This window comes from Pistacia vera, unplaced genomic scaffold (genome assembly GCF_008641045.1).
Source record: "Pistacia vera cultivar Batoury unplaced genomic scaffold, PisVer_v2 Contig127, whole genome shotgun sequence".
Lineage (NCBI taxonomy): Eukaryota > Viridiplantae > Streptophyta > Magnoliopsida > Sapindales > Anacardiaceae > Pistacia > Pistacia vera.
This window is the reverse complement of record NW_022195325.1, coordinates 443,539-457,266: the sequence shown is the minus strand read 5'-3', so window position 1 is coordinate 457,266 and position 13,728 is coordinate 443,539. Positions and strand designations below refer to the sequence as shown.

The 13,728-nt window shown below is 36.6% G+C and overlaps 1 protein-coding gene across 1 annotated transcript; it reads right to left on the bottom strand.

Moving 5' to 3' along the window:
• Window positions 1-352: 352 nt before the first annotated feature.
• On the bottom strand, window positions 353-1,905 carry LOC116121656 (ADP,ATP carrier protein 1, mitochondrial-like). Its single transcript, XM_031407599.1, has 3 exons — window positions 1,580-1,905; window positions 910-1,141; window positions 353-661 (listed from the first exon to the last, which is right to left on the bottom strand). The coding sequence occupies exons 1-3, from the start codon at window positions 1,903-1,905 to the stop codon at window positions 353-355; spliced, it is 867 nt and encodes a 288-aa protein (XP_031263459.1).
• Window positions 1,906-13,728: the final 11,823 nt, after the last annotated feature.

Below are 13,728 nucleotides of genomic sequence, written 5' to 3'. Positions count from 1 at the left end.
GCATGGGTTCATCTTCTCTAAGCAATCTGTCTCTGTGTGGCTGAAGATGAAAATTTTGTTTTCAAAACAGAAATGGGTTTTGTTTACATTCGAAGTTGCCAGGTCAGGATCAAGCGAAGGTTGCTCATAATATGTGCTTTGAGGCCTTTAACGAGTACAAAAAGTTACCATTAAAGTAGAACCCAAAAAAAAAAAGAGAAAAAACTACAACTCATCCATGGATAAAATCTGAATCAGTATTGAATAAATCTCCACACCCATTTTCTCAATACCTCTAATTTGTTAGTATTTTCTGTCCAATCTGTTACTGTGCTGACAACATCTCTTTCTCGTCCCTTCTTCCATGTAATGCTTATTCTGAAACTTCCTTGATCACTTTAATCTCCAGATTTACTTGTCGTTTCAAATACTTTAAGTTGACAGGACTCAGCACAAGACAAAGCAAGACGATATTTTTAAGGATTTGTGCAGTTGCACCTTTGTAAAGAGACCCAACACCCTCTGTTTTCAGGATTTGAGAAAATGCATGAAATGAACTCTTGTACTTGATAGCTTCTCCTGATCTCATCACCATCCTGTGATGTACAATATCCAATGGGTACGTAACCACCAAAACAGAAGTTGCTGTCCCCAATGCAGTAAAATGCCACCAAGAATCAAGCTGCAAAAGAAAGTAATCACATTGACATAAAAAGGTCTTAGATAGGTGAAAAGAAACCAATACGTGCCTCATATAGATATTCAACTTACAACCATTAATCATATTAATTGTGAAAATAAATGAAAGACAGAAAATGTATACATGACTTAAATATAATGAATTACAGGTATAGTTGACCTGACATCTCATGATATTTTAAATATATTTCATTAGAGCGAAAAATTCTACTTTTTCATGTTTTCACTAACCTGCAACCCAAAGAATTTAAGTAACATTAGCATTGGCCCAGAGATTCCTGTGTAGAGTGCATGCTGTAATAAAGTGTGGACATATGAAATGTTAGAACCACGGTAGAGTCCAACAATGCCATCAGTTTTAATGTTTCTTCTCCAAACATCAATTAGACCATTAAACTGCCTTTCGCTGACCTTCCCAGAAGTGTTGTTGCTCATATCAGTGGCTAGGCGAATACGGGCATATCTGAGGGGATAAAACAAATAATGAAATGCGTTTATAGCAAAACAGGTCATTACCACATTCCTAGCAAACCTTTTCAAGAAGTCTTCTTTGTCTTGTTTATTCAACAAATAATATCCACCAGCTGTATTTAGAGCCTGTTGTGAGATTTGATCGTTTGAAAATATCAGGCTAAAATTCGATTACAATAACACACCAACGCAAGTTCATGATTGAGCAAATAATTTTGATTAATCATTAATGCAGTATTCAAAATTCCCATATATGGATAATTATGATAATGTAAAGACACCATAAGAGACATAGATAAATTACCAAATAGATACCTTATAAGATAAGAATTCAAGGATACATGCAGTGTTGCCCCTCCACAAAGAAAATATTCTTTCATTTCTTACTGTTCTAGCAACGCAGTTAATAATTCCGTTTTAAGGATTGGACAGTTGACCAGTCTTGATGATTTCATTCTGGCATTGCATCAAAAATGTCACTCGCTCAAATGGAGCCCATATCATCCTAAAGGCAAGCCCCTTCTGTATGGAAAAAACATCATTGCCTTTCTCTAATGGTGCTTCTACAACAACTGGTGATATTGGTAATACAGAAGATGAAGCTCTGCGTGGATCACTTGTAGTTGGATGCAAGCTATGTAAACTCCCCTTAAGATAAGGAAATGCACCACTTTGGCCCTTTGGAGTTGAAACTTGAGGTATGTGTTGCGTTTGTATCTTCATAAATATTGATGGATGTATTACCCCTTGATTCATTTTGTGCTGAAGCCTGGTTACCTACATCAAATCGACATATTAACCACGAAAGTGAAAAATACAAGAGATTCCAATTCAGGTATAAACTCATAATTAATTAGGATTTTTCTCTGTCAAATTGGTTGAACAGCTAGCCACTGATGACATAAGCAACAATATCCAAACCCAATAAAACTGCTTATGAAATAGAAATATGACAGGTCAACTAGTCGACTACAATATAGAAAAAGCACACTCAATCTAAAGTCAAATCCGAACTTAGAGAAACAAATCAAAATCTCTTTGCGCCAAGGTCTCACATCTTGTAATTGCCACTTCTCTTCACACTCCTTAAAAGAAAGAAACAAAGAAAGAAAAGGCAGACTCATATAGGCTTACATAAAATGACCCAACAAAATAGAGACTCCAACACTTTAACCAAAGGCTTTCCCTAAATTTAATCAAAGGTTTATGGTTGATTATATATCCTGTCACTCCAGTAGAGACTCCCAGACTGGGTATTTTGAGTTTTTTCACGGTTCTTTATACATTTCTCCAATTAAAACATAACCCCATTTCTTTTTTACCAAAAAAATCTTCATCTTCAGCCACACACATACATAGATTCCATTAAAAGAATGAACGCATCAACTTTTTTATTTCATAAAGGAAATAGTTTGTTCTTCTTCCACCAAAAAAACTGAGTGCTTTCTCTTAAATATGCTAGAAGATAAAGAACCGTGAATAAGAATAAAGAATTTGCTTACAATGATAAAGAAGGGATGTTCAACAACTAGCTATACTAAGACTCTGAGCTCTGTCCGGTTCTTGGGAAAATCTTTGAGGAAAGAAAAGAAAAAGAAAAGTGAAAGAAAAACATTAAACCCTAGTTTTGGAAGAGAGAAAAAAAATGTGCTTAGTACCCATTCTACCGCAAGCAAGGATTTTGTCTTTGTGTGGGTTCAGTTTCTTACTTTTTTCATGCAAGGAATAGCCTTGTGAAAAGGGGATGCCTGTCTTGGACAGTTGGATGATCAGTTGCTTCTTTCATCCAACGGCCCCTGACGTTCCTACCTATATATGCGAACATCAAACTTTACTTCTTGAGATGTTTTTGGAGTTGGGGGAGGTGAGTGATAGTTTTCAAAATATGAGGGGGTTCAATTTTTTCTCATTCCTTTACTTCATTTCTCTTAACAACCAATTATTTAACCTGTTATTTTCACTCAATATCCTTTAAGTTTATGAAAATTATGGGTGGATTGAGATTTTTGTTTTCAGTGACATTATCGGTGGGACAAAATCTAAAATACAATCTTGCATGGTACCAACCCAGATTGGTCCCATTAACCATTCATATTTTAACACCTTTCAATTGTATTAAAAAAAAAAATTGGCATTTTAGATAAGTCAAGATAGCAATTAAGTCAATGATTGGTCTGACAATCAAAGAGGTTTGCTCATTTCTTTGAGTTCTTGCGTTCAAACTGATTGTTTTAAAAACTGGACCGGAGGGCAACCTACTCTGCTGGCCGGGTCACGATTCAACCAGTCCAACCGATTGGATCACCGATTGGACCGGTGACGTCATCACACATCATGAAAGCAAACTTTTATAGCCTAACCATTTCTAAAATGCTAACACTTAAAAGAGTTTTATAAATCATACTGTTATATGCTAAGTGCTAACCTAACATTTAGAATTCCTCTTCCAGTAAGTTGCGTAATTAAAAGTTGTGCGTAGAGGAACCGAGGAAGAAGAAACTGTGCAACGCAAAGGGAGAAAGTGAAAAATTAGGGTTTTTTTTTTCATTTTTCAAATTGGGCCGGTTTTTCTTGTGGTCCGGTTGGACCGACGATCCAACACTGTTCACGCAGTCCAATGACGGGTTAAAATGGTTTATTGCGCAATAGCGGGTTTTATGCTGACTCGAACCGGACATGTGACAGGTTCACGATCCAACCGGTTGGACCAGACCGGTCCGACTTTTAAAACAGTGTTCAAACCTTGAGGCCACTGACCATAATAATATTGTAGTTTATCTATTCTTTTAGGTTTGTAGGGTATTCAATGGACCCCGAGATTAGTTGAGATGTACACAAACTAGGTCATACACCCCAGATACAAATATATATAGCACCATTTTCGTCAACCACTGCCTTTGTCAACGACGATGCATGACATTGTCTACACCAATTTGACAAAATATCGCCAAAATCTTCTCAATCCTTCACCAATAAAACATACACCAGAATGAATGAAACAGACAAGTATTCAAATTTCAAAGAGTTGTGAGAAGTAAAACTCAGAAGCATTATCCAGGTACCAATTAAATCTCCATTAGACCCAAAAAAATCAACAGAAGAAAAGAAATAAGAAAAGTTAAAAGAAAAAGGTTCGGTAAAGACTCATTCTATAAGAAGCAAGTTTTTGTTATTTTATGTGTTGAATGAAAAAGTTTACTGGTCAGTTTTCTTAATTTTGCATGCAAGCTGTAGCCTCGTGAAAAGGGAAAGCCCTTCTTGGACCGTTGGATGATCACTTGTTCAACTGATCCAACGACCCCCTAACGTCTCTAGCTGTATATGTTTTCTTGAAGGTTCCTTAAGGGGCGAAGTTTTACAAGAAACTTTACTTGTTGAGCTGTTCTTTGCTGTCAGTTAAGTGCTTTGAGTTGGAGGGGAGGTGAATGATAAATTTCAAAATATGAGGGGAGGCGAAATCATATATTTGTAATGTTTTCTTTTAGTTATCACAATGTTGCCGCTGCATGCACATTTGCTTTATGTTAATTAGTTATGAAACTTAATTAAAAAAAAAAAAAAAATCAGTTTACAGAAGATTTCAGGAATTGTATGGTCATGTGTATTAAAAGAGAATTAGTTTATAATTTATATGCATGAGTTGTACGTAGTAATTTAAAGTATGACGTCAAAAAAAAAAATTATAAATTATCCACCAATATTTATGGAAGCTACGTACAAAGGATAGCTTCATATGAAATTACTAGAAAACCCCAGTTCTCGAGGCTATTCCTTGCACAAAACAATAAGAAAGTCATGACTAAACTTTTTCATTCAACACATAATATGACAGAAACTTGCTTCTTATAGAATGAGTCTTGAGCACACTATTTTCCCAAGAAACCAGACACATCTCAGAGTCTTATTAGCTAGCTGCTGAAGAATCCTTCTTGAACAATATTGTGAGTAAATTTTTTATCCTTATTCTTTGTTCTTTTGCTTCTAGCAAATTTAAGGGAAAGCAATTCAATTTATTTATTTATTTTTGTTTTTTTTTTCTGGGTGAAAGAAGAACAAGTTGCTTCCTTTATGAAATGAAAAGTTGGCGGGTCCTTTGTTTTATAAGAAATCTAGCTATATATATATATGTGTGTATTTTCGCCAATGAGACTGAGACATTGGCTCAAAAATGAATTCTTTTGAGTAAGAATAAAAATCAATTAAGGTTTCTATATGTATCTATATATATCCCCTGCTAAAGAAGTAAACTTTACTTTAATGTTCGCATATGTAGATAGGGACTTCAGGGGCCGTAGGATGAGTGAAGCAAGTGATCAGCCAACGGTCTAATACAGGCATTCCCTTTTCACGAGGCTATTCCTTGCATGATATGAAAAAAAATTTAGAAACTCAAGATCAATCTTTTTCACTGAACGCACAAAATGACAAAAACTTGAGCACATTGTTTTTCTCTCTTCCAAAACTAGGATTTAGGGTTTTTCTTTCACTTTTCTATTTCTTTTTCTTTTCTTGTCTCGAAAATTTTCCCAAAGACCAGACAGAGCTCAGAGTCTCACTAGCCAGCTGTTGAACATCCCTTCTTTATCACTGTAAGTAAATTCCTTATTATTATATATATACTCGGTTCTTCTGCTTCTACCAGGTTGATGGGTTCATTTTTTTTAAGCAATCTATGAATTGTGTGGCTGAAGATGAAGATTTTGTTTCCAAAAAGGAAATGAGTTTGTGTTTTAATTAGAGATTTGTAAAGAAACCATCACGAAAGCACAATATTCCCATGTCTGGGAGTCTCTATTGGAGTGAAGGGAAGTATAATCACCCATAGGAAAAAGTCGGAGGGAAAGCCTTTTGTTAAAGTCAGTGGGTGCAAGTGCCCACACTAGCCCCTTACTGGTTTTGTTTATGAGTTAAGCATGGTAGAATTGAAACATGAGAGTTTAAACCGAGTCCTATTTTGCATAATATTTATTGGGTCTTTTTATGAGGGCTTAGCCCCTGTTCTTTCTTTGTTTTTTTTCTTTTAAGGAGTGTAAAGAGAAGTAACGGTTGCACAATTGTAGACCTTTGTTTCTCTAAGTTCGGATTTCACCTTAATTGAGTGTGTTTGTTCTAAATTGTAGTCGCCTTGTTGAATTTCATATTTCTATTTCATAAGCACCTCAAGAGTTTTAGGTTTTGCCTTGGCTCCTCGGATGTTTTTATCAACTTTCCATTATCAAATGTCTGGTAAAATGAATGTCATCCCTATGAACATAGACTATTTGTCTAAACCATCTAATCATTGTCATTTGTGTCCTTATTGTAACACTTGTTCATTGTCTTATACAGTTAAATGATAGGTCATGGACATTCTATTTGACTAAATTATGCAAATGGCTGTCATTTGTGTACTTAATTATTGTGTATTGTTAGTCTTTTCTATATTGTTGATTAATTTTATTATTGGGTTTGGATATTGTTGCTTCATGTCATTAGTGGTTAGCTTTTACCAAATTGTTCAATAAATTGCTATTCTTTTTATGACATAGAAAACTCTTAATTAATTATGAGTTTATGTATAAATTAACCAAAATTGGAATCTCTTAGTATTTTTCACTTGCCTGGTTAATTAGTTGATTTAGCACAAAATGGAACAAGGCCCACTATATCCATCAATATTAATGAAAATACAAAGCCAACTTAACCAATTCATCAAGAATTTTCACATACCTCGAGTTTCAAATCAAGAGAGCCAATGTGGTGCATTTGCTTATGTTAAAGGGAATTTACACAATCTGCATCCAGCAAGTGATCCAAGCAATGCTTCATCTTCTGCATAACCAATATCACTAGTTGTTGCAGAAGCCCCACCAGAGAAAGGCTATAATGTTTTTTCCATACCAATTGGGCTTGTCATTCAGACCATAAATGCCCCATCTGAGCAAGTGAGATTTTTGATGCAATGCCAGAATGATATCATCAAGACTGGTCGACTGTCCAATCCTTATAATGGAATTGTTAACTGCTTTGCCAGAACAGTCAGGAATGAAGGGATCTTTTCTTTGTGGAGAGGCAACACTCCATATATCCTTCAATACTTATCTTCTTAGGTATCTATTTGGTAACCGTTTATGATCATTTGTCTTTACATTATCATAATTATCCTTAGATTGGAAGTTTGAATACTGCATTAACTGTTAATCAAAATTATTTGTCCAATTCCTAACTTGCAAAAGATTCTTCGTTGGTTTGTTAATATAAATGAATCACAGGCTGAAAAATATTGTTTGAAGAGATCTTTGAAGCATAAGCGAGACAAATAAAGATGACTTCTTGAAAAGGTTTGCTAGGAACGTAGCAGTAACCAGTATTGAGGCTGGTGCATTTCGTTATTTGCTTTATCCCCTTGAATATACCCGTGCAAGGCTAGCAACAGATATGATCAACAACACTTCTACGGAAGTCAGTAAAAGACAGTTTAATGATCTAATAGATGTTTGCAGAAAAAACCATTAAAACAAATGGCATTGTTGGACTCTACCGTGGTTGTAGCATTTTTTATGTCAAGTATTTGTTAAATGGTGTAGTCGAGAAAGGAATTGTTTGGATAAGTCCACAATTTCATGAGTCACTCGGGTTGCAGGACAGTGAAAACATGAAATATTTGCAGGTCCCAATTTTATATATCGAATAACTTTACGACGCACGTATTAGTTAGTGATAAATGCATATGATACACAGTGTTATTGTATCGACATGTATTCGATATAATTTATTCGTTATGTGTAAGACTTTCTTATTTCAATGTAATCATTTTCTTTCGCAGTATAATTCTTTGAAGCATAATCCAACATATATTTTTGCTACGTTGGTCATGTACCCATTGGATACTGTACATTGTCAAATGGTAATGAGATCAGGAGAAGCTGTCAAGTATAAGAATTCATTCGATGCATTTTCTCAATCCTGAAAACAGAGGGTGTTAGGTCTTTTTACAAAGGTGCAAGTGTACATATAGTTAGAAATATCATCCTTTTTGGTCTTATAACATATTTAGAAGAGTAACTGAAAGGATAAGTAAATCTGGGGATCAAAGTGCATGATCAAGGAAGCTCAGCATAAGCATTACATGGAAGAAGTGTTAGGGTGATGGCTTCATACGGTGACGTTTTATCATTAAGTGAGATGACGTCGTTTTGAGCCAAGTAAAGATTAATCATGTCCGTTGGCTGGCTGAGTATCCAACGGTGCCAAATCAGTATGATAATCAACAGTATAAAAGCAGTGCAACAGTCTCTTCTCAAGCAGTTGAACCCATTTTTCGTGTTTTCTCTTTTCTCTGTAAAACGAATAGCCTCCTTTAGGGTTTGAGTATTGTCTTGATCTTGAATCTTGTAACAGGGTATTGAGTGGTTGGTTTGCAGGCCACTTGAGGGTACTAGAGTTTGTAGTGTATCTTGGGTGTTAGATCTGTATCTCTAGAGTGTTACGGGTTCTATAAAGATCTGGGAAAGGATTTAATTCTTCGGTCAAGTTGTGTTCTGTAATCTTGATCAATATAGTGCAGCGAGCTCGCTGGTTTCTCGAGCTCAACGTGGACATAGCTTGCTCATATCCGAGCAAGTGAACCACGGTAAATCTTGGTGTTGTGTGTGTGAATCTGTTTTGTGTTTTGTGTTTGCTTTTTGGTTGATCTGTTGCGAGCAGGTATAACAGTGGTATCAAAGCCATTTCTTGGATATTAAGGTTTTTTTTTTTTTTTTAATGAAAATTAGGGTTTTGCAAATTTGGGGATTTTGCAAAATTAGGGTTTCGTGAAATTAGGGTTTCTGAAAATTTGGGGTTTTTCGAATCTGTGATTCCTTTGAGTCTCTAATAGGATCTAGGGAGTCAAATCTAGGCTAAGTTTAAAGGTATAAAGGCTGGAAACTAGTAACTGCCTTAAAAACTGTCTAGCAGTATTTGGCAACCTCTGGTGTAACAACGTCGCGTACCTCTTAGTTCTTTCTTTCCTATCGTTTCAGAAAAAATGAGTACTACTCGTATGGAGATCTCCGAATATGATGGGAAGATCGATTTCGGGAGTTGGAAGAAGAAGATGAAAGCTCTCCTCTTATACAACAAGGTTGCAATTGCACTGGAAGAAGACATCAAGAAGTGGCCAGAGGAAAAACTGACGAAGAAGGAGGAAGTTAATGAAGAGGCCTAAAATATGATCATTCTGAATTTTTCAGACAGTGTCCTCAGAAAGGTGGATGGTATCGAAACACCACTAGAACTATAGAGTAAACTCAATACTTTGTATGCCTTACGATCTGTCCCTAATTTGGCTTTTTTGAAGGGTACTTTATTTTCTTACAAAATGGATAGTTCTAGGAGTATAGAGGACAACTTAGACAAATTTATTAAAATGACTCTGATCATAAAAGGAACAAATCAAGAATTAGGTAGTGCTAGCCTAGCTATGATCCTCTTGAACTCACTGCCTGATGACTACCAAATAGTCAAAAATGCATTACAGTACACTGGTACTGTACCAACCCTAGATCTAATAGTTACAGGTCTTAAGGCTAGGGAGTTAGAGTTGAAAGTCCAAAAAAGAAGTGGGTCTAACCTATTTGTTAAAACCAAAATGGAGTCTAGGCAGACAGGGAGAAACAATTCTGTGAATCAGGGGAATAGGAACTAGAAAAAGTGGAAGGAAAATAACAAGAGTAAAGAAACTAGAAAATGTTTTTTCTGTAATAAGGCTGGCCATATTAAAAAGAACTGTTTGAATGGATCAAGAAACAAAAACAAGGGAACACAAAGACAAACCTAGCCACCAGTACAAACCTAGTAGATGAACCTGAGGTGCTTACAGTGTCAATGTCTAACACTGCTAATGAGTGGGTACTGGACTCAGGATGCTCTTTCCATATGAGTCCAAACACAAACTGGTTCCAGGAGTTTGAGGATACTGACTCAGAAACAGTTTACATGGGGAGCAATAATGAATGTAGGGTTAGAGGAATTGGCTCTATAACTCTAAGTCTTAACACTTGAAAAATAGTTAAACTCACAAGAGTCAGGTACATCCCAGAACTAAAAAGAAACCTGATATCACTAGGTACCTTAGATGAATCAGGCTCTAGTTGTAAGGCAGAGAATGGAAGCTTGAACATATACAAAAATAGGAACCTTATCCTAACAGGAGAGAAAAAGAATGGGCTTTACATACTCTGTGGGAACATATCCTCTAACTGTTTGAACTCTATGATTAAGCCTGCCAACCTATCCAACACTGAAAAATGGCACCTTAGACTAGGTCACATAAGCCAAAGAGGCATGGATACCTTGAACAATAAAGGTCAGTTTGGTAAGGATAAGATCTCTTCACTAGATTTCTGTGAGAATTGCATATTAGGAAAACAACATAGAAACAGTTTCCAAAAAGGGGTACACCAAGCCACTAGTCCACTTGAGTACATCCACTCTGACCTGTGGGGACCTGGGAGGATTAGAACCTATGGGGGGAACAGTTACTTTATGTCCCTAGTAGATGATTACAGCAGAAAGGTTTGGGTTTACCTATTAAAGACTAAGGATCAAGCCTTAGAAAAGTTTACGGAGTGGAAACTCTTAGTTGAAAATCAGATGAATAAGAGGGTTAAGGTTCTCCGAACTGACAATAGGTTAGAATACTGCAACCAAGAGTTTGATAAGTTATGTAGGGATGAAGGGATTTTGAGGCATAGGATTGTGAAACACACCCCTCAACAGAATGGGGTGGCTGAGAGAATGAGCAGAACATTCTTGGATAAAGTGAGATGTATGCTTATCACCTCCAAACTCCCCACCTCCTTTTGGGGAGAAGCCCTTACTACCTCTGCCTACCTAATAAACAGAAGTCCCTCCATTGCTATCAACCTAAAATGTCTAGAAGAGATGTGGACTGGAAGAAAACCTGATCTGGGACACTTGAGAGTTTTTGGCTGTGCTGCATATGCACACACTGTTGGTGGAAAACTGGAACCAAGGTCAACAAAGTGTGTTTTTCTGGGATACCAAGAAAGAACAAAAGGGTACAGACTGTGAGACAAGAAGTCCCCTGGGGCTAAAGTTGTAGTAAGCTGAGATGTAACTTTTAATGAGGGTATTTTCCCTTGTAAAAGTACTAACTCTAATGTAGGTCCAAATCCAAGTGTAAGGGAGAGTTCTAGTCAGACTAAGACTACACAAATTGAGGTGGAGCTTCCTATCCAACCTCAACCACTGCATGATCCTAAAACCACCTAGGAAACTGAAGCTATTCCTGAACCTGGAGGAAAAGCTGGACATTATGATCCAGAACAAGAGGATGAGACAGAAACAACTGAAGATACTGAAACTCAGCCTGAAAACTTGCAAGATTACCAACTTGCAAGAGATAGGGCCAGGAGACAGGTAAGGATTCCCGCAAGGTTTTCATATGCTGACCTTATCTATATTGCCCTTCTTGCAGGTACAAAATTGCAGAGAATTGAACCAAAAACTTATGAGGAAACAGTAAACTCTAAGGAAAGGGATAAATGGAAGGCTTCCATGGAAGCTGAGATGAAGTCTCTAAAGGTGAACAAAACCTGGGTTCTTTTACCAAAGCCAAGAGGGCAGAAGGTAATCCAATGTAAATGGCTATTCAAACTGAAGGATGGAGTAACAACGAGAGAACCACTTAGGTATAAGGCTAGATTAGTAGCCAAGGGCTTCACCCAAAGAGGGGGAATAGACTTCAATGAAGTCTTTTCCCCAGTGGTTAAGTATAAAACAATTAGATTAATACTCTCCATTGTAACCCACCTAGATTTAGAACTTGAGCAATTAGATATGACTACTGCCTTCCTCCATGGGGATCTTGAGGAAGAGATCTATATGAACCAGCCTATAGGATTTATAGATCCAAAGACCCCTGACCATGTCTGCCTTCTTCTCAAATCTTTATACGGCCTAAAACAATCCCCTAGACAATGGTACAAAAGATTTGACACATTCATTGTGAGTATAGGTTTCACTAGGAGTAAATATGATAACTGTTTTTATTTTGCCCTAAGTGATAACCTGCTTGTGTACTTACTATTGTATGTGGATGACATGCTAATAATTAGCAAGTCTAAGTCCTTGATTTGTAAATTAAAGGAAAAATTGAGTGCTGAGTTCGAAATGAAAGATTTAGGAAATGCTAAGAAGATCCTAGGAATGCAAATTGATAGAAATAGGCACAAATATGAGCTGAGAGTGTAGTAGTGTTCATATCTGCACAAACTTGTAGAAAAATTTGGAATGGCAGATGCAAAACCTGTTACAATCCCACTGGCTAGTCACTTCACACTGAGTAAATCACAATGTCCTAGAACTGAACCTAAAATGATTAAGATGGAACATATCCCATATGCAATTGTGATATGATCTCTTATGTATGCCATGATCAGCACAAGGCCTGACTTAGCCTTTGTAATTTCCTTACTCAGTAGGTATATGTCTAACCCTGGTATGGATCACTGGATTGCTTTAAAATGGGTTCTAAAATATATAAATGCTACCTTAAATGTTGGACTACATTACTATAAAAGAACTACTTCACTTGAGTTGGTTGGGTTTGTAGATGCAGATTTTGCAAGTGACAGAGACACTAGGAANGGATGCCATGGAAGCTGAGATGAAGTCTCTAAAGGTGAACAAAACCTGGGTTCTTGTACCAAAGCCAAAAGGGCAGAAGGTAATCCAATGTAAGTGGCTATTCAAACTAAAGGATGGAGCAGCAACTAGAGAACCACTCAAGCATAAGGCTAGATTAGTAGCCAAGGGCTTCACCCAAAGAGAGGGAATAGACTTCAATGAAGTCTTTTCCCCAGTGGTTAACTATAAAACAATTAGGTTAATGCTCTCTATTGTAGCCCACCTAGATTTAGAACTTGAGCAATTAGATGTGACTATTGCCTTCCTCTATGGGGATCTTGAGGAAGAGATTTATACGAACCAGCCTGTAGGATTTATAGATCCAAAGACCCCTGACCATGTCTGCCTTCTTCTCAAATCTTTATACGGCCTAAAACAATCCCCCAGACAATGGTACAAAAGATTTGACACATTCATTGTGAGTATAGGTTTCACTAGGAGTAAATATGATAACTATTTTTATTTTGCCCTAAGTGATAACCTGCCTGTGTACTTACTGTTGTATGTGGATGACATGCTAATAATTAGCAAGTCTAAGTCCCTGATTTGTAAATTAAAGGAAAAATTGAGTGCTGAGTTCGAAATGAAAGATTTAGGAAATGCTAAGAAGATCCTAGGAATGCAAATTGACAGAAATATATAGGCACAAATGTGAGCTGAGAGTGCACCAATGTTCATATCTGCACAAACTTGTAGAAAAATTTGGAATGGCAGATGCAAAACCTGTTACAATCCCACTGGCCAGTCACTTCACACTGAGTAAATCACAATGTCCTAAAACTGAACCTGAAATGATTAAGATGGAACATATCTCATATGCAAATGTGAGAGGATCTCTTATGTATGCCATGATTATCACAAGGCTTGACTTAGCCTTTGTAATTTCCTTACTCAGTAGGTATATGT

Coding starts and splice junctions, on each gene's coding strand:
- LOC116121656 (XM_031407599.1), bottom strand. CDS start 1,905: ATGAATCAAGGGGTAATACATCCATCAATATTTATGAAGATACAAACG. Junction 1,142..1,579: donor ATCATCAAGACTGGTCAACT/GTCCAATCCTTA, acceptor TTATCCCCTCAG/ATATGCCCGTATTCGCCTAG. Junction 662..909: donor TTAAATTCTTTGGGTTGCAG/GTTAGTGAAAAC, acceptor TTTCTTTTGCAG/CTTGATTCTTGGTGGCATTT.